Genomic DNA, 23,826 nt, shown 5'->3' with positions numbered 1-23,826 from the left:
TTAAGCCTGCAAACTAAAGGGAGAAAAGCTCAATCGTTGAGCATGTGCTCAGATTGTCTGAGTACCACAATCGCTTGAATCGAGTGGGAGTTAATCTCGCAGATGAGATAGTGATAGCTCTCCATAGTCACTGCCACCAAGCTAGTAGAGCTTCGTGATGAACTATAACATATCAGGGATAGTTATGATGATCCTTGAGCTATTCGAGATGTTTGACACCGCGAAAGTAGAAATCAAGAAGGAGCATCAATTGTTGATGGTTAGTAAGACCACTAGTTTCTTGAAGGGCAAGGGCAAAAGGGATACTTCATGAAACAGTAAGTCGTTTGCTGCTCTAGTGGAGAATCCCAAGGTTGAACCCAAACCCGAGACTAAGTGCTTCTGTAATGAGGGGAACGGTCACTGAAGCAGGACTACCCTAGATACTTGGTAGATGAGAAGGCAGGCAAGATCGACAGAAGTATATTGGATATACATTATATGAATGTGTACTTTACTAGTACTCCTAGCAGCACCAGGGTATTGGATACCGGTTCGGTTGCTAAGTGTTAGTGACACGAAATAAAAGCTGCGGAATAAACGGAGACTAGCTAAAGGTGAGATGACGATATGTGTTGGAAGTATTTCCAAGGTTGATGTGATCAATCATCGCATGCTCCCTCTACCATCGAGATTTGGTGTTTGCGTTGAGCATGACTGGATTATGTTTATCGCAATACGGTTATTCATTTAAGGAGAATAATGGTTGCTCTGTTTATTTGAATAATACCTTCAATGGTCTTGCACCTAAAATGAATCTCGATCGCAGTGATACACATGTTTGTGCCAAAAGATATAAGATAGTAATGATAGTACCACATACTTGTGGCACTGCCACTTGAGTCATATTGGTGTAGAACGCATGAAGAAGCTCCATGTAGATGGATCTTTGGACTCAGTCGTTTTTGAAAAGATTGAGACATGCGAACCATGTCTATTGGTATATATGCATGAAGAAACTCCATGCAGATGGATCGTTTGGACTCACTTGATTTTGAATCACCTGAGACATGCAAATCATACCACATGAGCAAGATGACTGAAAGGCCTCATTTTCAGTAAGATGGAATAAGAGAGCAACTTATTGGAAGTAATACATTTTGATGTATGCAGTCCAATGAGTGCTGAGGCATGCAGTGGATATCGTTATGTTCTTACTTCACAGATGATTTGAGTAGATGCTGAGTGTATTTACTTGATAAAACACAAGTCTGAATTATTGAAAGGTTCAAGTAATTTCAGAGTGAAGTTGAAGATCGTCGTGACAAGAGGATAAAATGTCTGTGATATGATCATAGAGATGAGTATCTGAGTTACGAGTTTGGCACACAATTAAGACATTGTGGAAAGTGTTTCGCAATTAATACCGCCTGGAACACCATAGTGTGATGGTGTGTCCGAACATCATTGGATATGGTGCATACCATGATGTCTCTTATCGAATTACCACTATCGTTTATGGGTTAGGCATTAGAGATAACCGCATTCACTTTAAAAGGGGCACCACGCAATTCCGTTGAGACGACACCGTTTAGAGAAACCTAAGTTGTCGTTTCTTAAAAGTTTGGGGCTGCGACGCTTATGTGAAAAAGTTTCAGGCTGATAAGCTCGAACCCAAAGCGGATAAATGCATCTTCATAGAATACCAAAAACAGTTGGGTGTACCTCCTATTTCAGATCTGGAAGCAAAAGTAATTGCTTCTAGAAATGAGTCCTTTCTCGAGGAAAAGTTTCTCTCGAAAGAATTGAGTGGGAGGATGGTGGAGACTTGATAAGGTTATTGAACCGTCACTTCAACTAGTGTGTAGCAGGGCACAGGAAGTTGTTCCTGTGGCACCTACACCAATTGAAGTGGAAGCTTATGATAGTGATCATGAAACTTCGGATCAAGTCACTACCAAACCTCGTAGGACGACGAGGATGCGTGCTACTTCAGAGTGGTACGTGATCCTGTCTGAGATATCATGTTGTTGGACAATACTGAACCTACGAGCTATGGAGAAGCGATGGTGGGCCCATATTCCGACAAATGGTTAGAAACCATGAAATCCGAGATAAATGGATCTTTGAGAAGAAGACGGACATGGACAGTAATGTTACCGTCTATGAAGCTCGACTTGTGGCAAAGAGTATTTCCACAAGTTCAAGGAGTTGACTACGATGAGATTTTTCTCATCCGTAGCGATGCTTAAGTCCGTCGGAATCATGTTAGCATTAGCTGCATTTATGAAATCTGGCAGATGGATGTCAAAACAAGTTTCCTTAACAGTTTTCGTAAGGAAAGGTTGTATATGATACAATCAGAAAGGTTTTGTCGATCCTAAGGATGCTAAAAGGTATACTAGCTCCAGCGATCCTTCCATGGACTAGAGCAAGCATCTCGGAGTCAGAATATACGCTTTGATGGAGTGATCAAAGTTTTTGGGTTTATACAAAGTTTGTTAGAAACTTGTATTTACAATAAAGTGAGTGGGAGCGCTACAACATTTCTGATAAGTATATGTGAATGACATATTGTTGATCCGAAATGATGTAAAATTTCTGGAAAGCATAAAGGGTTGTTTGAAAGGAGTTTTTCAAAGGAAGACCTGGATAAAGCTGCTTACATATTGGGCATCAAGATCTATAGAGATAGATCAAGACGCCCGATGATACTTTCAAAGAACGCACACCTTGACATGATTTTGAAAGAGTTCAAAATAGATCAGCAAAGAAGGAGTTCTTGGCTGTGTTACAAGGTGTGAGTATTGAGTAAGACTCAAGACCTGACCACAGCAGAAGAGAGAGAAAGGACGAAGGTCGTCCCCTATGTTTTAGATGTAGGTTCTACAGTATGCTATGCTGTGTACCGCACGTGAAGTGTGCCTTTCCATGAGTTGGTCAAGGGGTACAATAGTGATCCGGGAATGGATCACATGACAGCGGTCGAACTTATCCTTAGTATCTAGTGGACTAAGGAATTTTCTCGATTATGGACGTGAAAAGGAGTTCTTCGTAAAGGGTTACGTCGATGCGAACTTTGACACTAATCCGGATGACTCTGAGTAGTAGACCGGATTCGTATAGTAGAGCAGTTATTTGAAATGGCTCCAAGTAGCGCGTGGTAGCATCCACAAGATGACATAGATATTCGTAAAGCACACACGGATCTGAAAGGTTCAGACCCGTTGACTAATAACCTCTCTCATAAGCATAACATGATCAAACCAGAACTCATTGAGTGTTAATCACATAGTGATGTGAACTAGATTGTTGACTCTAGTAAACTCTTTAGATGTTGGTCACATGGTGATGTGACCTGTGAGTGTTAATCACATGGTGATGTGAACTAGATTATTGACTCTAGTGCAAGTGGGAGACTGTTGGAAATATGCCCTAGAGGCAATAATAAATTGGTTATTATTATATTTCCTTGTTCATGATAATCGTTTATTATCCATGCTAAAATTGTATTGATAGGAAACTCAGATACATGTGTGGATACATAGACAACACCATGTCCCTAGTAAGCCTCTAGTTGACTAGCTCGTTGATCAATAGATGGTTACGGTTTCCTGACCATGGACATTGGATGTCATTGATAACGGGATCACATCATTAGGAGAATGATGTGATGGACAAGACCCAATCCTAAGCCTAGCACAAGATCGTGTAGTTCGTTTGCTCAGAGCTTTTCTAATGTCAAGTATCATTTCCTTAGACCATGAGATTGTGCAACTCCCGGATACCGTAGGAATGCTTTGGGTGTACCAAACGTCACAACGTAACTGGGTGGCTATAAAGGTGCACTACAGGTATCTCCGAAAGTGTCTATTGGGTTGGCACGAATCGAGACTGGGATTTTTCACTCCGCGTAAACGGAGAGGTATCTCTGGGCCCACTCGGTAGGACATCATCATAATGTGCACAATGTGACCAAGGAGTTGATCACGGGATGATGTGAGTTACGGAACGAGTAAAGAGACCTGCCGGTAACGAGATTGAACAAGGTATCGGGATACCGACGATCGAATCTCGGGCAAGTACCATACCGATAGACAAAGGGAATTGTATACGGGATTGATTGAATCCTCAACATCGTGGTTCATCCGATGAGATCATCGAGGAGCATGTGGGAGCCAACATGGGTATCCAGATCCCGCTGTTGGTTATTGACCGGAGAGTCGTCTCGGTCATGTCTGCGTGTCTCCCGAACCCGTAGGGTCTACACACTTAAGGTTCGGTGACGCTAGGGTTATAGAGATATTAGTATGCGGTAACCCGATAGTTGTTCGGAGTCCCGGATGAGATCCCGGACGTCACGAGGAGTTCCGGAATGGTCCGGAGGTAAAGATTTATATATGGGAAGTCTTATTTTGGTCGCCGGAAAAGTTTCGCACTTTATCGGTATTGTACCGGGAGTGCCGAAAGGGGTCCGGGGGTCCACCAAGGGGGTCCACCAGCCCCGGGGGGCCACATGGGCTGTAGGGGGTGCGCCTTGGCCTATATGGGCGAAGGGCACCAGCCCCAAGAGGCCCATGCGCCAAGAGATAAGGAAAAGGGAGAGTCCTAAAGGGGGAAGGCACCTCCGAGGTGCCTTGGGGGGGAAGGACTCCTCCCTGGCCGCACCCTTCCTTGGAGGAAGGGCCAAGGCTGCGCCCCCCCTCTCCCTTGGCCCTATATATAGTGGGGGGAAGGGAGGGCAGCGAAACCTAAGCCCCTGGCGCCTCCCTCTCCCTCCCGTGACACCTCTCCCTCCCGTTAGTGCTTGGCGAAGCCCTACCGGGATCCCCGCTACTTCCACCACCACGCCGTCGTGCTGCTGGATCTCCATCAACCTCTCCTCCCCCCTTGCCAGATCAAGAAGGAGGAGACGTCGCTGCTCCGTACGTGTGTTGAACGCGGAGGTGCCGTCCGTTCGGCGCTAGGATCATCGGTGATTTGGATCACGACGAGTACGACTCCATCAACCCCGTTCTCTTGAACGCTTCCGCTCGCGATCTACAAGGGTATGTAGATGCACTCCTTTCCTCTCGTTGCTAGTAAACTCCATAGATTGATCTTGGTGATGCGTAGAAAATTTTGAATTTCTGCTACGTTCCCCAACACCTTGCTGCCCCTACTGTCACTGGGAAAGGACACCGCAAGATTGAACCCAAAGCTAAGCACTTCTCCCATTGCAAGAAAGATCAATCTAGTAGGCCAAACCAAATTGATAATTCGAAGAGACTTGCAAAGATAACCAATCATAAATAAAAGAATTCAGAGAAGATTCAAATATTGTTCATAGACAAACTTGATCATAAACCCGCAATTCATCGGTCTCAACAAACACACCGCAAAAAGAAGATTACATCGAATAGATCTCCACGAGAATCGTGGAGAACTTTGTATTGAGATCCAAAGAGAGAGAAGAAGCAATCTAGCTAATAACTATGGACCCGAAGGTCTGAGGTAAACTACTCACACATCATTGGAGAGGCTATGGTGTTGATGTAGAAGCCCTCCGTGATCAATGGCCCCTCCGGCAGGATGCTGGAAAAGGCCCCAAGATGGGATCTCACGGGTACAGAAGGTTGCGGAGGTGGAATTAGGTTTTCGTGGATGCTTCTATTGGTTTGGGGGTACGTAGGTATATATAGGAGGAACAAGTACGTCGGTGGAGCAACGTGGGCCCCACGAGGGTGGAGGGCGCGCCCAGGGGGTAGGCGCGCCCCCCTACCTCGTGCTCTCCTGGTTGCTTTCTTGACGTAGGGTCCAAGTCATCTGGATCACGTTTGTTCCGAAAATCACGTTCCCGAAGGTTTCATTCTGTTTGGACTCCGTCTAATATTCTTTTTCTGCGAAACACTAAAATAGGCAAAAAAAAAACAGCAATTTGGGCTGGGCCTCCGGTTAATAGGTTAGTCCCAAAAATAATATAAAAGTGTATAACAAAGCCCATTAATCATCCAAAACAGAATATAATATAGCATGAAGCAATCAAAAATTATAGATACGTTGGAGACGTATCAGGTCACATTAGTGCCGGTTCAGCTACAAACCGGCACTAATGTGCTTCACATTGGGCCCTTTTTCTACTAGTGATGTTATACGGCCGGTCATTTTCTTTTGCAAAGCGGTCATCTTTTTAACTAATAAAAACCCCACTGTTTACTACTCCCTCCATTCCATAATATAGTACACATAAATTTTCTGAAAAGTCAAACCTCCCAAGGTTTGACTAAGTTTGTTGAGGAAGACATTGACATATAGAATGCCAAAAATATATCATTAGATTCATCATAAGATGTAGTTTCGTATTTTATATATTTTATATTATAGATATAAATAGTTTTTGGTCAAAGTTTGTAAAGTTTATCATTTCAGAAAATCTATACACACTACATTTTGAAACGGAGGGAGTAATTAACTACAAATCCCACTGTATGTACGACTGTATATTTTTTATGTTAAAGTCTAGATAAAAAAGGTTGCACGAGTCCTTGGATATGTCTATATTTATTGCGCGTGCCTAAAGATGCTTTAAGGTTCACGTTGGTCTAGAGTGGTCATGTATGCAATGGAGCAACTCCAATTAACATACGGTCGTCTAGAGTAGTGATGTAAGCAATGGAGCAACTCTGATTAACATATGGTGGGCGCATACAGATAACCAGATAGTCATAGCTTGTGTCTGACATGCCTGATCGGTGATGCAGCCTACCTATCATGCCCAAAGTCTCTCGTAAAGTTTTGACGAAGCAGTACCTTCAATTATTTATGTGCATTTAGGTTCTTAAATGTTTCCACCTCATAATTTTCCTCGCTTTTTTGCGACTCTTTCTTACTATTCTACATCTATAAATATCTATACGCAATCCTCTCTCGACAAGAACGCATGCGCGTCTTAGATGCCCAAGGGGAGGCAGGAATTTGTTTGGCTTTGCTTCTTCGGAACAGGCGACATCAAGAAGCTTGTTAACAGTCATTGACTCTCGTCCAGTGTAATGAGATAAACTTCCATATGAATGCCTCACCACTACTGTCATTGGTCCAAGCTAACCCACTGCTCCTGCATTGAGAAAATGCACAAATCATTAGCTAGTGCAAGGAATAAGAGGTGCATAATTCCCAAAAGGTGCTGCCTAAAAAAGATGATGATCGACACCGACCCCATCCAGCTTGGTGCATCATCCCTTCTAGAACAAACATCGATGGTGGCGGGCACAAGTGAGAGCCGGCAATGTGTCTCCTCATTGCATCAATGTATTATCGTTGCTCAAGAAGACAGGGGATGTAGCATGCATAGATCCAAAATCAGACTTAGAACAGAGTAAGGTGGCAAGTTATAACAGCAAAAACTGAAAGCAGTAACCATATGATAAAGAAAATGAACTAGACAGAATGGTGCGCTCTGTTGCGCCACGCTGTATTCATGATCTTTGGATGCGATTTTGCAGGTTCGACCACAAAAGCGCCGCCCCAAGACCGGGACGCCATCTCTGCCTTCATCGCCGACCTCCGCTCGATGGCTGTACGTTTGTCGCCGCCGCTCCCTCCGCCACCTCCGGAGCCGGGTTAGGGGCCGGACTCGTTCTCCGGCCTCTCTTTTCTCTTTTGTTTGGGCTTGTTGAGGTGTGCCCTCAGCAGAACCTATTGTACTTCCTTTTGTGAGACATGGGTGCGTGTGTGTTGTGAACTAGTCCTTGTATGGGTGCTCTGTGGCGGTTTTTTCGGTAAAGAGCATATCTGCATATGCTAAGTATGTCACCATGAACAAGCATTATCAACAACTACACTGTAGACTGATTCCAGATACTTGTCAGAAACAATGAAGGGTGACAATTGGGGGAAATCAATTGGGTGGTAGTAATTGCCGTAATGAATATTTGAGAGAATAAATCATACTCCAGTACTTGGTTGGCTGCCTTACATCGTCGCCGCCGCCGGCAGTCCACGGCGAGCGAGGGGCACCATCGCCGCGCGCGCCGCCGGGTGTGGGGTGTGGGGTGTGGGAGGGGTGGAAGGGGGCTGGCTCCCCAGTTGTGGGCAAAACAGTAGCCAGAAGAGCAGAATGGTTGACGAGGTCTTTGGAGCAAGCGGAACCTCTCATTCTGCTTTTCTGGTTCGTCATCTCTGCGTGCTTGGTTGGTCGCACTATGAGAGAGATCGAGAGAGATTTTCCCCTAAAACATGAGGGAGAGGGCACGCAGGTCCACGGGTTTCTTATTTTAGCTTTTCTTTTCAGGTGATTTTCATTTTACCTTTTGATTTTCGAACTTATGTATCCTTTAAACAAAAAGTTCAAATTACGTTTTTTTCGCACTAGTGTTTCTCGTGACCAGCGCTTTCAAATAAGATTCATTTTGAATATGCTTTGACGACTAAAAAAATATGTTTATGCATTTGGTTCACAGGAATGGGGCAAAGTAAAATTGAAGATTTTTTTTCTTTTGGTGTCTCTTTCAAGGAAAAAGTATGTTCATTCTTTTCTTTTTACTTTCATTCCTTTTTTGAGAAGTACAACAGTGTCTTTCACGGAAGTAAGCTTCTCGTGGAAGCATATATTTTTCCCTTTTCAAGAAGCACATTCTCACTGAAGCAAATTTGTACTTCTCGCGAAAGCATAAATATTTTTCCTTTCCAAGAAGCATAGATGTGCTTCTCGCGGAAAAAAATCTTTGGCTCCACGAGAAGCAAATATGTGCTTCTTGTGAAAGAGAAGCAAATACTTTTTCTCTTTTCAGGAATCTCACGGAAGCAAATCTTTACTTCTCGTGAAAGCACATTTTTTTTCCTTTCCGAGAAGCACAATTATGCCTCCATGAAAAACAAATATGTGATTCTTTGTGGGAGCACATATTTTTTCCGCACAAAAAAAGAGAAAAAGCCATTAATGTTTTCTCTCCAAAACTTAGGGAAAACCAGAGAAAAATGAAAAAAACAAAAAAACACATTTTAAACACGAAACACCCGACACGTGACATGTGGTGGCGTCTAGACGCCCATATAACGTACTCCCCTAGCATCAAAATACAAAGTGACCCCCGAGGTCCTCTCCAAAGAGTAACCACAGTTAGTTTTGCTCTCTCAATTAGTTAATCTCCTAGGGGAGCCACCTATGCGTCTAGGTGGGGTACTTTAGGATTGTGTGGATCTTTGTTACCTTTACTTCAGCCATTTACGGCCTTCTATCGAGCCCTTTTTGTTTCTATTTTGAACTTTTAGTTGTAGGTTTGTTTTTTGATCCTAATAAGTGCCACACGTGTGGCACAAACACATGGCAACTCCGAACGTTTTTTATGGCAAGTTAGTGACAACTTTAGTTGTTAAGCATGACAACTTTCTTTTCGGATGTCAAGCTTTAGTTTTTTTGTTTGCCTTTTCTTTTCGGATGACAACTTTAGTTGTAAAAAACGTCGGTACCAGATTGCTTCGTGCCACACGTGTAGCACCTATCATTTGGTTTGTTTTTTTAGAATAGTTGTAAACTGTTTTAAGACCAGGCAAAAGGCTCTTGTGTCGTCTTTTCCCCCGCGAGGGACACCACCATCAATCAATGGCCACATGCGCCCGATGGAGATCACATGACATTAATTCCAGTGCTGACTCCATCCCGTGACAAATTAGCGTCACACCTCTTATATATGAGACTCTTGCTCTTGTTGCATCCCCATACATCTCTTATTCGTTCAGTCATTCACTCCTCCGCTATGCCTCTATGGGGGGGTGCTTGTAGGATGGAGTTATAATAGATCAGTCTCCAACCAATTAGTTAAGCCTTGACACTAAAGCATAAACCATGCCATGCGTCCTCCATTTCTTCCATTTATTCTCCTTGGGAACGAGTGGCATCAGGAAGAGAGCCATGATGCACGCCCTTACCTCGCCCGTGTGTCACGTGGCATCAGCCAGATCCTCTATAAATGGTAGGACGGACAGGACGAGATACCGTACAAAGACCAGTCACGCAATTATGAACTCCAGATATGACATCCATAGCGTGCCTAGTGTCACTGCAACGAATCTTGTCTCCGTAGCTGGATGCCACATGCGCCCCAACGAATCTTTCGAGCGACAACTGCCACTATCACAGCGTCAAAAAACACCTTATATTAAGTTAGGATGCAGCTGGATGAATTAGTTTTGTCCCTGCTTGCCAAGAACAATTTTCAAATATCTCGGAATAGCCTCAAAATGGACGTCAAAGCAGAGAAAATAATGTTGAGAGAATGAAATTGATTGATCAAAAAGATTGAGCTCTGCAGCCAATTCAACATCAACATTCGGAGCCTAGGTGCCTTTGAACGTCAATGGACGTAGGCTCTTTATTGCCCTTTCCAATTCTAGAAGGAACAAGGAATGGTATGTAATTAAAAATTTAATAATCCAATTTCGACGTATTTGAGCTATCAAATCCCTTGACACATAGTTTTCGAGAGATCTTGTAATTTTCAACTAATATGGTGATAATTGCAAATGTCTTACTAGATATCCTAACAACAATAGTGTGTTCATATATCGAAACAGGCTTTCGCCTCGCTTTATTTATAGACAAAGTGGAAACCAAAGTAGATGCCATAACTACTAGTGAGGTCATCCCTTTTTGGCAAGTCTATTAGATGCACTAGTGCAGAACCGGGCTATAGCACCGGTTTGTAAGGCCCTTTAGTGCCGGTTCTGTAACCGGTACTAAAGGGTGGGGACTAAAGGTCCCCCCCTTAGTACCGGTTCAACACGAACCGCCACTAAAGGGCCACCACGTGGCACGAGCCAACGCCGGGGGCGGGGAGACCTTTATTACCGGTTTGTAATACCAACCGATACTAAAAGGTTTGGGGGTTTTGGTTTATTATTTATTTTTCCTTTAATTTTGTGTTTTCCATTTAATTTAGAGATTGTTTTTACATTATAATGAGTTATTAACTCACTAGGTGAAAGAACCGCGGATTAGTTTTAAGTGCATGGATCCTAAGTGATCATGTAATATGGATTATTATTGATAATCCATATTACTTGATCACTTAGCTAGGATCCATATATCCAGTTGAAACTAATATCTGTTGTTCTTTCATAAATGATATATATAACTCATCATCATATTAATATAAAAACTCTTGCATCATATCATCACCAACAACACTCTAGGTAATCATCATCATAGTCATTACCACTATTAATTTAATCATGCATCATACTCATTACCGGTACGCCACCAACACTAGCTTAAAGAAGAAGCATTCACTTGTACCAGAAGCAAAGATATCATCGAGTTCAACATGGTCATGAGATTATAAGCGTTCATAAGACCACAAAAGCAAATCACTTTGAGATAGATTAAGTTCAGGATGAAGAACACGTGAGAGGACAAGTACTAAGAGCAGGAACTAGCAGCTGAATCACTCCTGCTGCTCTCTCTCAGGTAAAATAGCATAGAACATGTGTAGCTCTCCTGATTCATCATATTGGAGCATGCAGATGAACCTGACTCCTAATCGTGGGCTGCACTTCTGATTGCTGCCCCCTAGTACTTCTCTGCGATCGTTCACAATTTTGCTCCAGTCTTTCACTATTTAGCATTCCTCGGTTTTAGAAATCCTGAATGCACTCATGTGCAATGTAGGATGTCTTGGTCGTAAGCTAACCATTGACATGCGACCTTTAGTCTCGATCCATTAAGGCACAACTATCATCGGGAGTCCCTGTTGAAGAACATCGTATAGTAACATACTTAGCAATGAATTTTAGCTTGAAAAATAATGTATGCAAAAGATGCACTGAGGAAAAATAGTAAAAATCTTACCATCTTTCCTAAATAGATGTGACCGTAGTTCAATACGAACACTATTGGTCGCACGTTTTGAGTACTGAGATTTTGAAATTCGGGAAAATAATTTCTCTTGACAGCATCAAGATCCTCAAGACATGAAACATAATGACTTATCTCCTCGCAGTTTAGTTCAACCCCGGGACAGTGGATGGTCCTGTCTACCAAGCGCCGCACATGTTTGCTTGAATGGAAATAAGTTGTCAATAGAAATGAGTTGTCAACAATTTTTGAATAAACAATATCAAAGACATCAATATGGTTGAGAAACTCACATAATGGTAGAACTGGAGGCGACTGCACATCGACCCAAATGTCTCTATTACCTTCAATATCATCTTCCAGACAAATATCAAAGGTGAGAACCATATCAGGCTCAAATGCATAAGCCTTGCATAGTGCTTGCCAAGTTTTGCGTTCAAAATAGGTGTAGGTGTCCGCATTGTATAATTTGACGTTGAAAGTATAACCATGCTCGGTCTTTAAGTAAACTCTCTTTACCTCCATAGTTTTCTTAGGACTGAAACCTATCTTATCCAAGACAAAAATTCTTGCATGGCAGGGGATATGCTAGTAGAATAGTAAAAAAGTTGAAGCAAATGAAGCATAAGTCATGATTAATTACGAAAAAAGACTTTTCATATTGTGACTTACTGTATCCACTTCGAAGGTCTCATCCAGCTTGATGCTGAAGCGCCTATCATCAACTAGGAAATTTCTGTCGCACAGCCCGCGCTCGTCTTCGCAGTATTCGCACATACCGAATTCGTTTTCGTCGTCAGACCACATTTTCTATGTTCATAGTTGCAACATTAATTGATAAACACTTACTAGTTCTATTAATTCAACTAATTCAACTAGTTCTATTAATTCAACTAATTCAACTACGCACTTACTAAAAATAAACTACTTCTATTAATTTTCTTACTAAAAATAAAGTAGCTAGTTCTATATACCCAAATTTAATATATCTAATTCATCTAACATTAATATATCTAATTTATCTATAACTAGAAGTATAAAAAATTAACTCATCATCTAACATTAATATCTATCTAATTCATCTAACATTTGACATTAATATCTAACATTTCTATCTAATTCATATCTAACATTTGACATTAATATCTAACATTTCTATAATCATCTAACAATTGACATTAATCTAACCATTTATCTAACATTTGTGTGTACTGTACATGTAGGTGTGTGTGTGTGTGTGTGTGAGGGCCGCCGGCTATGGCGCGCCGCAGGGCCAGGGCGGTCGATCGATCTTACACAGCGGGGCGACGGACGACGATGCGAGGCGACGGGGAGCGCCGATGGGGCCGGGGCGGCCGGCCGGCGACGTACGGGGTCGGGCGGGGCGGTGATGAGGGCGGGGACGGGCGCGCGCGGCGACGAGGGCGGGGACGGGCACGCGCGACGGGGGCGGTGACGGGGACGGGGACGGCGATGGGGACGGGGACGTGGACGGGCGCTACGAGGAAGAAGCAGATAAAGAAGAAACTAACTGAAATTTTCGTAAGTGCTATATATATAGGAGGGGCCTTTGGTGCCGGTTGGAGCCACCAACCGGTACTAAAGGTCAAATTTGGCCAGGCCAAACGTCGGGAAGGGCACCCCTTTAGTACCGGGTGGTGGCTCCAACCGTCACTAAAAAATTTGGACTCCGTTCAAATCACGTTCCCGAAGGTTTCATTCCGTTTGGACTCCGTTTGATATTCTTTTTCTGCGAAACACTGAAATAGGCAAAAAAAAACAGCAATTTGGGCTGGGCCTCCGGTTAATAGGTTAGTCTCAAAAATAATATAAAAATATATAACAAGGCCCATTAATCATCCAAAACAGAATATAATATAGCATGAAGCAATAAAAAATTATAGATACGTTGGAGACGTATCAGGTCACATTAGTGCCGGTTCAGCTACAAACCGGGACTAATGTACTTCACATTAGGCCCCTTTTTTTACTAGTGATGGTATACGGCCGGTCATTTTCTTTTGCAAAGCGGTCATCTTTTTAACTAATAAAAACCCCACTGTTTACTACTCCCTCCACTCCATAATGTAGTACACATAAATTTTCTGAAAAGTCAAACCTCCCAAGGTTTGACTAAGTTCGTGGAGGAAAACATTGACATATAGAATGCCAAAAATATATCATTATATTCATCATAAGATGTAGTTTCGTATTTTATATATTTTATATTATAGATATAAATAGTTTTTGGGTCAAAGTTTGTAAAGTTTGACTTTTCAGAAAATCTATATGCACTACATTTTGGAACGGAAGGAGTAATTAACTATAAATCCCACTGTATGTACGACTGTATATTTTTTATGTTAAAGTCTAGATTAAAAAAGGTTGCACGAGTCCTTGGATATGTCTATATTTATTGCGCGTGCCTAAAGATGCTTTAAGGTTCATGTTGGTCTAGAGTGGTCATGTATGCAATGGAGCAACTCCAATTAACATACGGTCGTCTAGAGTAGTCATGTAAGCAATGGAGCAACTCCGATTAACATATGATGGACGCATACAGATAACCAGACAGTCATAGCTTGTGTAACATGCCTGATCGGTGATGCAGCCTACCTATCATGTCCAAAGTCTCTCGTAAAGTTTTGACGGAGCAGTACCTTCAATTATTTATGTGCATCTAGGTTCTTAAATGTGTCCACCTCATAATTTTCCTCGCTTTTTGGCGACTCTTTCTTACTATTCTACATCTATAAATATCTATACGCAATCCTCTCTCGACAAGAACGCATGCGCGTCTTAGATGCCCAAGGGGAGGCAGCAATTTGTTTGGCTTTGCTTCTTCGGAACGGGCGACATCAAGAAGCATGTTAACAGTCCTTGACTCTAGTCGGGTGTAGTGAGATAAACTTCCATAAGAATGCCTCACCACTTCTGTCGTTGGTCCAAGCTAACCCACTGCTCCTTCACCGAGAAAATGCACATATCATTAGCTAGTGCTAGAAATACGAGGTGCATAATTCCCATAAGGTACTGCCTACAAAAGACGATGATCGACACCGACCCCATCCAGCTTGGTGCATCATCGCTTCTAGAACAAACATCGATGGTGGCGGGCACAAGTGAGAGCCAGCAATGTGTCTCCTCATTGCATCAATGTATTATCATTGCTCAAGAAGACAGGGGATGTGGCATGCATAGATCCAAAATCAGACTTAGAACAGAGTAAGGTAGCAAGTTACAACAGCAAAAACTGAAAACAGTAACCACATGATAAAGAAAATGAACTAGACAGAATGGCGCGCTCTGTTGCGCCACGCTATATTCATGATCTTTGGATGCGATTTGGCAGGTTCGACCATCAAGGCACCGCCCCCGGCAACCACGCCATGGTCTGGCCAAACGGAACCGAAAAAAACCAACGTTTCCCCAAGGTAAAAAAGAACTAAATAATGGTCAAACAGCGCGTTAACTAACGGTCAAATGGCATGATTTTTCATTGCTGGCCAGGGATCGAATCCTACGCACCGCACTAATATGTGCACTCTTATGAAGACCGACATGCCATCAAAAGTTCAGACACTTATTTTGGGACGGAGGGAGTATGATTTATTTTTTCCAATCATGAGCTCACATTGCATGCATGCAGAGATGAAGCTGGAAACTGGAAGTGCGTGGATAGATAGTGTCCACAGCGTGCCTTCTACTACTACTTTATTACATGGCAACCGCTAAGTGTCTTGGTGACACCAGAAGGGTAACAGCCCCCAGTCTCAAGCCGCTGCGGCGTTATGAGTGGCAAGGACAGCAGCTTGGTTTATTGTGTGGGCTGGATGCTGCACCATGCATCCATGCGTGCTGTTGTTCTACAGGGAAGAACCGGCACGGCGACGCCTCGTCGCGTTTGATGTAGCGATCTGACCAAGTTCCTCGCCCTGGTTAGATGCCACTCGTTCCCTCACAGGGGTGTAATGCCTCAGCCAAACGCCCGTATATACCTGAAGAAATAGCAAAAGAATTAACGCCGACAAAGCAATCATTGCACAAGTATGAGAAGATCTGGCTGCCTGAGTAACTAAATACTGTGTCTTGGATGGTTTTGATTTAGCAACTGCATGACTCAAATAGTGTTGACGGGATTATTGGTTCTACTAGTTTTGAGAATATGACAGAAGAAGAAAAAAAAGATGCCCTAGGAAGACAAGATAAAGTGAAACATGGCTAGAATTCATTGACCGACTTCTGTATAAGCAAAATCGTTTGATCGTTTCAAGGTGCACAGAGGAACATGTATCACAGTGATAAGAAGTCCTTGCTAAAGCACAGAGAAAACTAGATCCACCGAACAACACTCAACAGAACAAGAAGCATGCACAACAATATATTTCGCACTACAGATCAAAGAATAATAGTAACTCTTAAGCTGGTGCTCAGTATATATAGACTGACAAACAAAACAAAATGGTTGTCCCCGAATTCAGAACAAGCAAAAAGAAGTGCTCTACATAAAACTGTTGATAGCTACTGACCTGTTGAGGCCTCATAATTTTATTGTCTGGGTCATCAAGTGACTCCTTCCAATGTGCTAGCCAACCAGCCATGCGAGGAATTGCAAATAATACAGGGAAAAATTCTGTAGGGAATCCCATTGCTCTGAAAATCAACGAGTCGCAATGTAAGTATTCAATAACAGAAATAGGGTGCATGGGGGATAGAAAGTAGACTCAGTTTCGAAGAAACAACTGACACACCTGTAAATCAGGCCAGAGTAAAAATCCACATTTGGATACAGCTTCCTCTTGATAAAATACTCATCTGACAGTGCTGCCTTCTCCAAAGCAACAGCAACCTGGTATGGCATCAGAAAACATCATAAGGATGTGTTTGATTTGGCAACGCATGGTTACAGTTGCACACAGATAGCCAAGCTGTTTAGGATCCTCATTTAAAGAAAACGACATAATTATTAGGACCTTGTTGATAGCATAACTCTAGGGTGTTTATAGAAAAAGAAGTTAATTAGCAAAATGAACGGTTATCAAACCCTGAAGTGTTAGCCATTTGTGATATTGGCAAATAAGAGTAGCATAAAACAGACAGCTTTCGTTCGGTCATAAAAAGAACAGATGGCGAACAATCGGACAACTTAAGTCCACTATTTTTGTTCCTTTCAACAGTCATCAGATCCAAAGTGGAAATAATCTGAATTGCAATTCATCTATCTCACCGTTTTTCGACTCAATTTTCACCCAGTAGAAAAATATATTTTTACTGTATTTTCTACTTTGCATGGTTCGATTCTTTTACACTATTATTTCGAAACATAATGCTTCATAGACTAAGTTACTGACACTTGGTACCCATGGCATAAACAGAGCAACTCTGTTTCATTACATGAGAGCACTGATCAAACTCTCTCTACATAAATGGAGGTTTGGTAAAGTTCTCAGAAAACCTTCCTCTCTACAGTCAAACAGATCGGGAATAGCTGACCTCGATAAGAGGATCCCGTCCGACAATCGAGAAAACCTCTTCTGCTAACTTCCGGATGACTTTAGCGCGAGGATCATAATTCTTATACACACGGTGCCCAAAACCTGACATTTTCCGTTTCCTGAAAAAGGACAGACATCGCTTGTAAAACAGGTCTAACGGTGCATCAAAAAGGTATTGAAGTAGAAATTCTATTGAAAAGACCATCACGGAGACAAGAAAAATATCAATCAAGTAGGAGTTGTGTATCACCTGTTCTTCACTCCCTCAATGAAATCTGGAATATTCTCCACAGCTCCAATCTCATTCAACATTTTAAGTACCGCCTGACATACAGAACATAACACTAAGTCCCATAGTAAGATGCCAATCCTTTGATCTCTATGGGCCAGGATGCAGGTTTCTCAAATTGAAATACTTCACGATACATAAATTCCCCCAAAACTAAGGTGATGTGAGGCTGGAAGGAAATTCTTGAGAGAGGATGGTCTACTTGCATTGACGCCGCGATGAGAAACAAAAATACATATTTAGAAAATGTGTTGGTGAGCCTTGCTTCAGAAATTCATTTTATTGAGTTTCAATGTGAATCAGACAAAGATTAAAGACCTTCCAAATTATAAATAGTAATGGAGTCTGCTTTACATGGAAAAAATGACAGCCTGCCAGTATGCATAAACTCTTTACAGGTACCAAATCTAATAAAATCCACACACGGGTCAATATGTTGTTCCTTGTGGTTTAATAACCTTGGTTATACTTTCTGCACTAGTTTTGGTTGTTCCAAATGAAGGAGATATTGAGCAATGTAGATGAGGTCAGGGATATATTGATATCAGACTCTCCTCATAAAAGAAGTTGGAGGCATAGGTCGTCATAGAACTGTTACAAGCTCCTGCCACCAACAAACTTAGGGCACATAGGATGAACTACAACTGCATGAGATTGCCAATAACATACGTTCAGTTTTGTTAGGTTTCAATTTGGGTTTTGAATGGGCCTGGTAGAGCCAGAGGTGGAACGCATGGTCTAAAACTGACTTAAAAGTACGAACTTCCTTACAAGTGGATGCAGGATTCATAAGGTTTTTCATGTAAGAGCTGCTGAAGCAAGGTCCTGTTGTTTCTTAGATTAACTAATGAATTTCTAATGATGGGGATTGTTAAATATGCAGAAACATTATAAGCTTGAATGCATGAACCAGGAGGAGGCAGAGCTCGATATAATTTACCTCATTTGCGCCACCATGCAGTGGACCATATAGAGCTCCAACACCACCAGAAAGAGCAGTGAAGACATCGACACCACTACACAGATATCATAGCTAATTAGACATCAATTTACTACTCCCACTTGAGAGGAGAATGAAGGACATGATACCTTGAAGCAAGGTGCCTAACAGCAGCTGTTGAGCAGTTCATTTCGTGTTCAGCATGGAGAATAAAAAGGATATCTAGAACCCGTGCAAGTCGGGGATTTGGCTTATATTCTTTGTCACCCCTGCAACACATCAAAAGTAGAAAAATATGTACAAAATGAATTCTTTAGCCAAAAATATGTGGGAAAAACAAATAAAAAGAATTATAAACTAATGTGACTTACAAAGAGTCTAGCATATACAAGAAATTCTCTGAATAAGAAAGATTATTTGAAGGAAGGACGGCAGGCCTTCCTGCTAGTCTCAGGTAGGCTGCAGCTGCTATTGCTGGTGCCTAAACAAATGGTCAGATATAGAAAGTTAAGCCAAGTACATGACTAAAGACAGAAAGTACTGTTGTTGCAACTTCCATCATGAGGTTATATGCAGAATCCGCGGATATTTTTAGCATGGCAAACATAATTTAATCAGTTGGATGAGTATCCTGAAAAACTACACTAACTGAAGATAATCAGATTATTAGTCATACCTTCCCAAGAACTCGCACAATTTGCTTATCCCTAACCTGCTTTGAGTTGTACAGATCTTGCCCCTGTATGGGTAGAATATGTCAAAGATCAACTTCAAACTGTTGAGCATAATAAAAGATAAAAAACAAAATTAAGTATGGCATATACAACAAACTATCAAATAAATTTTATAACAGTGAAAGTTCAAGGGTTTGACGGATACTATCGCATTGCGTAAGAACTATGTGAATAATCATCTGCCTAAATTGGTGCATTCAGAATGTGCTTACTCTAAGGGCAGGGTTTGCATCTGGGTGGAAGACAGAAAGTGTGCTCATTGCACTGGCAAGGACACCCATGGGGTGGGCATCATGAGGCATTGATTGTATGATATCCTGCCAAAATTAGAAAGCACCATACATCACTTTGTAATCTGAGGGAAGCCCGAAACCTACATGATATTCTTAATATATTGCAGTATCAAGACTTTAAAAGAAAAGGTAAGGGACAAAGCATACCAAGAGTCCTTGAGGAACAGCAGAGTGCTGTGAAATTGCAAACTCCCAGGCTGCCAGTTGACTCTGAGAAGGCAAATTCCCATACACTGTGGACGCAGAAGTCATTAACCAACAATTACAAAAAAAAAATATATATATGCTCTCGAATTCAATAGAAATACTAGTTCCAAAACACTTACTTAAGAGGTAGGCGACCTCAACAAACGAACTGCTTTCAGCAACCTCCTCAATTGGATAACCCCTGTAGCGAAGAATTCCCTCATCCCCATCAATGTAGCAGATGGAAGAACGCACAGGGGCAGTGTTGAGATAACCAGGATCATAAGTCTTAAGACCCTTGTCATCTTTTCCAGCGGTAATCTACAACATAACACAGTGACAATCAGTTTGTTCTCTTCGATCTGGTTTCATGATACAAGTGAAGCATCATTGAGGCAGAGCTGTGGCCAAGGTGCCATTGAGAGTAAAATGCTTATACTTCCTCCGATCCATATTAATTGTCGCTGATTTAGTACAAGTTGTACTAAATCAGCCACAATTTGATATGTATCAGAGGGAGTAGTGTGTTTCGTTCAAATTTGGTGCTGCAAAATCACAGAAATTTATAGACAATGTCTACCGCAATAACAAACAAAATCAGTTACAGCTACCAGCTTCCCTAAGCTATACATGTCGTCCAATAATTTCCAATATACATGTCGTGAAGCAAAAGAATACTTGATCAATTGTTGGATCAATTGATCACAGTTCACAGGTTCAACAGTTGCTCCTAATTACTGGACTGGAACCTCAACTTCGAACCCAAAAATTAAGCTCTTTGATTACTTGCGCTTAGCTACGACAAGTATAGAGTAAATCCTAATCCTATGCCGAATCCATAAGGCCAGCCCACTGCCAACAGAACTGCAGAACACAAGCTCTCTGCTACGGACAGAGGCAGCACAGATCGATTCACGCCACACCCCACCGCCGAAGAACACAAGCTAATATCAGGCTGGACTGCCGGTTTTATACCTTCTTGAAGTCAGTGGCGCGGACGGTGCCGTCCTCCGAGACCTTGACCTCGTACCGCTTCCCGGTCCTCGAGTCCACCACGGCGAGCACGCCGGCGCGGGTCCCCGGGGCCGCGGCCGACGCCGGCGACCTCTCCAGCGCGGCCGCGGGTTCCGCGCCGGCGGCGAGGAGGTGGGAGGAGAGCACGGCGAGGCGGCCCCGCGCGGGATCGGCGCGGTCCATCGGATCGGTCGGTGCGAAGTAGGTGGACTGGAGGGACGACGAGCAGAGCAAGAGGAGAGAGGGAAGCGGTTGCTTGGACGTCTCTGGTTGGGTACGGCTTTTGCTTCACGCAGCACGTTGCTGTTTATCTTTCCTTTCTGAATTCTGAAGTAGCATCGGTGGTCAATGTATTTGGCGCGTTTTTTTTTTTGAGGTGAATGTTTTTGTCTCGTGTGTTCACTGTATCGTGTAGCTTCATATTGTGTTTGCATTGACCGGTCAGACTGCGTCCGTGGCAAATAATGCATCTTAGTCATCTCACTTATCTCGCAATGTGGACCCAGTGGCGGCTCCAGGAATTTGCAACCGGGTATTCATGTGTATTTATTTTGCCAAAATCATTCTTGTTTTTCGAAAAATGTCATTGTTTTGTAAAAATCATGGGTATTCACATGAAGACCCAAGAATACCCCTAGCGCCGCCCCTGTGTGGACCCTTCCTTCCCGTGTATGGAGCAAAGAAATAAAAAGAGCGGAAATGATAAGTGCCTCACGTTCGGGGTTTAAGCGTGGTAACCCGAACGCTTTCCATGACAACTTTAGTTGACTGTAAGGGGTTGTTCGGATTCTCTCCACTCTCCAACTCCACGCCGGAGTGGAGCAGAATCTAGTTCTAATTTGGGGAATGGCTGGAAAGGCGCTCCGCAGGCTCCACTCCGTAGCGATTTGCCTAACAGGGCCTAAGTTAGGGGCAAGCACCTGCCAAAAAATTAAACTAAAGCGTAAAAGTTGCCATGCTTGGCAGCTAAAGTTGCCATTCTCACGTCACTAAAATAGTAGTCGAAAACATTCTAAATTGTCATGTGCTTGTACTTGAAGTCTGTGGCACGGACGGTGACATCCTCCGAAACCTTGACCTCGTACCGTTCCCCCGTCCTCGTGTTCACCACGGCGAGCACGCCGGCGCGGGTCCCCGGAGGTGCGGCCGACGCCGGCGACCTCTCCAGTGCGGCCGCGGGGTCCGCGCCCTCCGCGCCGACGCCGAGAAGGTGGGAAGAGAGCACGGCGAGGCGGCCCCGCGCAGGGTCGGTGCGATCCATCAGATCGGTCGGAGATGAGCAGAGCAAGAGAGTGACGCGAGGAACGCGCAGCTCGATGCTGTTAAAGGTTTTCACTTTCAGTTTCACCCCAAACCAAAATAACCGAAATTCAGTTCATTTCAGCAATTTCGATTTGTTGAATGTGTTGCTACGGAAAAAGTCAACTTAGTCGTAGGCGTTTATTTCATATCTTGAAATGCTTCGGTGTCGGGGGTGTCGTGCGACATATGCCAAAGGATGGCTTATCATGGTGGGGGAGAGTAAGACATCGCCGGTGCCTGGAAACGGGATTAGGCGTAGACATGTACGCCGGCGAACTTTAAACAGGTTCGGGGCTCTCCTAGGAGATAACACCCCTAGTCCTGCTCTGCGGGGTCTCCGCATGATCACTATCTCAACAAGGGTGGCTACAAGCTTGCTCCTTGAGCTGTTTCTCTAGAGGAGGAAGAAGAACAAGGCTAGTCCTAGCTTCACTCTCTCTATGCGTGTGTGTGTAATCTCTATGAGGCTGAACCCTTTGCATGGGTGTTCTGGGGGGGTTATATAGGCCTACCACCCAGGGGTACAATGGTGATCTGGCTGGGTGTAGGACCCGGCTGTCAGTGTCTGTGGTCGCCGGCTTCTCCGTCGGCCGCTGGGGCCCGCCGCCTGGTGGGTCCCGCCGGCTGTCTCGTACTTCACCGACAGGCTGCGCCCGCCGCTTGCAGGTCCTGCCGGCTGCTTAGTACTGTGGCAGTGCCACTGATGATGTGTGCTTGGTCGGGGAAGGCGTGGCTACAGTCCCGCCGCCTGGCGGGCGATCACAGTAGCCACTTGCCGTCTCTTCTGATTAATGGCGCACGGACTTTGAGGAAGGGGGAGAGCCGCCTGGTGGGGAGTCGGCCTCCCCTACGCCGACTGGTCAGGAGTCGGTCTCTCACGGACAGGTAGGGCATGCCGCCTACGGGCCGTACTGACAGTCCGTAGTGGGAGCATGGCCTCCTCTGCCATGGGTGATGTCACGGGCTGCGTGGCAATAGTGCCGCGCCGGGCGAGGGATGTCCGCCCAGTACGCTGCACTGTGGCCACGCTCCGCCCTGGATTCGGGGGTGGCAGGCTGCACTGTAGCCATGCCCCGTCTCGTCGTAATAATGTGGTGCGAACTTCAAGGGAGCGGAGGGGGCCGCCTGCTAGGAGCCGGTGTTAAGGCATATCTCTCTAGATGTAGTTTTGGTGATTGATGACAACATGTTTGCGGACTAATCGTGTGCTTTGAGCAAGATATTCATCCTTTGGCACGAGACGGTTTCTTTCCCCTCGGAGTGTTATTTAAGACGGTGTAGCTCTTTCGTTTCTATTTTGGTGAACTAGTTTCGTAGGAGTCACCGTACTATCAAGAGGGGGTCCGCTTTGGTAAGGCTAGGGTGGAATCAACACGTACACATCCTTTTCACACCCTCTGAGCCTTTCCGCTTCAATGGAGAGCTCATTCCCCTTCCTATGTGCATCATTTGGTCCCAGTGGTAGTACCGCTCAAGAGCCACAGGCGGTAGTACCGCTCTACAGCGGTAGTACCGCCTGTGGGTCCTCACCCATAGTACCGCTGCGGTACCGGGCTCCTACCGCCTCGACTCGAGGGGGTCCCCTCTCGTGTCGGATTGTGGGGCACAAAGCAGCGGCAGTAGTTGCGGTAGTACCGCCCTACCACCACGGCAGTACCGCACTGGGTCCAATCCCTGCACATGTTCTTGCCTTCCCAGACTACACGGCAGTACCGCGTGGGGGAGCGGTAGTACCACTGGGCCCAGCGGTAGTACCGTTGCCTC

At 43.9% G+C, this 23,826-nt stretch overlaps 1 protein-coding gene across 1 annotated transcript; it reads right to left on the bottom strand.

Annotated features, from left to right (window-relative positions):
* Positions 1–15,395: 15,395 nt before the first annotated feature.
* Positions 15,396–21,164, bottom strand: LOC109773224 (citrate synthase 3, peroxisomal). The gene is made up of 13 exons (XM_020331922.4): positions 20,722–21,164; positions 19,887–20,067; positions 19,708–19,793; positions 19,480–19,584; positions 19,210–19,272; positions 18,905–19,014; positions 18,683–18,802; positions 18,534–18,609; positions 17,555–17,628; positions 17,303–17,423; positions 16,561–16,658; positions 16,339–16,462; positions 15,396–15,807 (listed from the first exon to the last, which is right to left on the bottom strand). Exons 1-13 carry the CDS (start codon positions 20,941–20,943, stop codon positions 15,676–15,678), a joined length of 1,512 nt encoding a protein of 503 aa, XP_020187511.1. The 5' UTR covers positions 20,944–21,164; the 3' UTR covers positions 15,396–15,675.
* Between the last annotated feature and the right edge of the window lie 2,662 nt (positions 21,165–23,826).

Source organism: Aegilops tauschii, chromosome 5 (genome assembly GCF_002575655.3).
Source record: "Aegilops tauschii subsp. strangulata cultivar AL8/78 chromosome 5, Aet v6.0, whole genome shotgun sequence".
Taxonomy (NCBI): Eukaryota; Viridiplantae; Streptophyta; class Magnoliopsida; order Poales; family Poaceae; genus Aegilops; species Aegilops tauschii.
This window is presented reverse-complemented; position numbering and strand designations above follow the sequence as displayed.

What these genes read in the sequence shown, in the direction of transcription:
- LOC109773224 (XM_020331922.4), bottom strand. Translation starts at nt 20,943, where the DNA reads ATGGACCGCGCCGATCCCGCGCGGGGCCGCCTCGCCGTGCTCTCCTCC. An exon ending in ATGCAAACCCTGCCCTTAGA is followed by an intron (nt 19,273 to 19,479) that starts GTAAGCACATTC and finishes CTACCCATACAG; the next exon opens with GGGCAAGATCTGTACAACTC. An exon ending in TTGTATATGCTAGACTCTTT is followed by an intron (nt 18,803 to 18,904) that starts GTAAGTCACATT and finishes GATGTGTTGCAG; the next exon opens with GGGTGACAAAGAATATAAGC.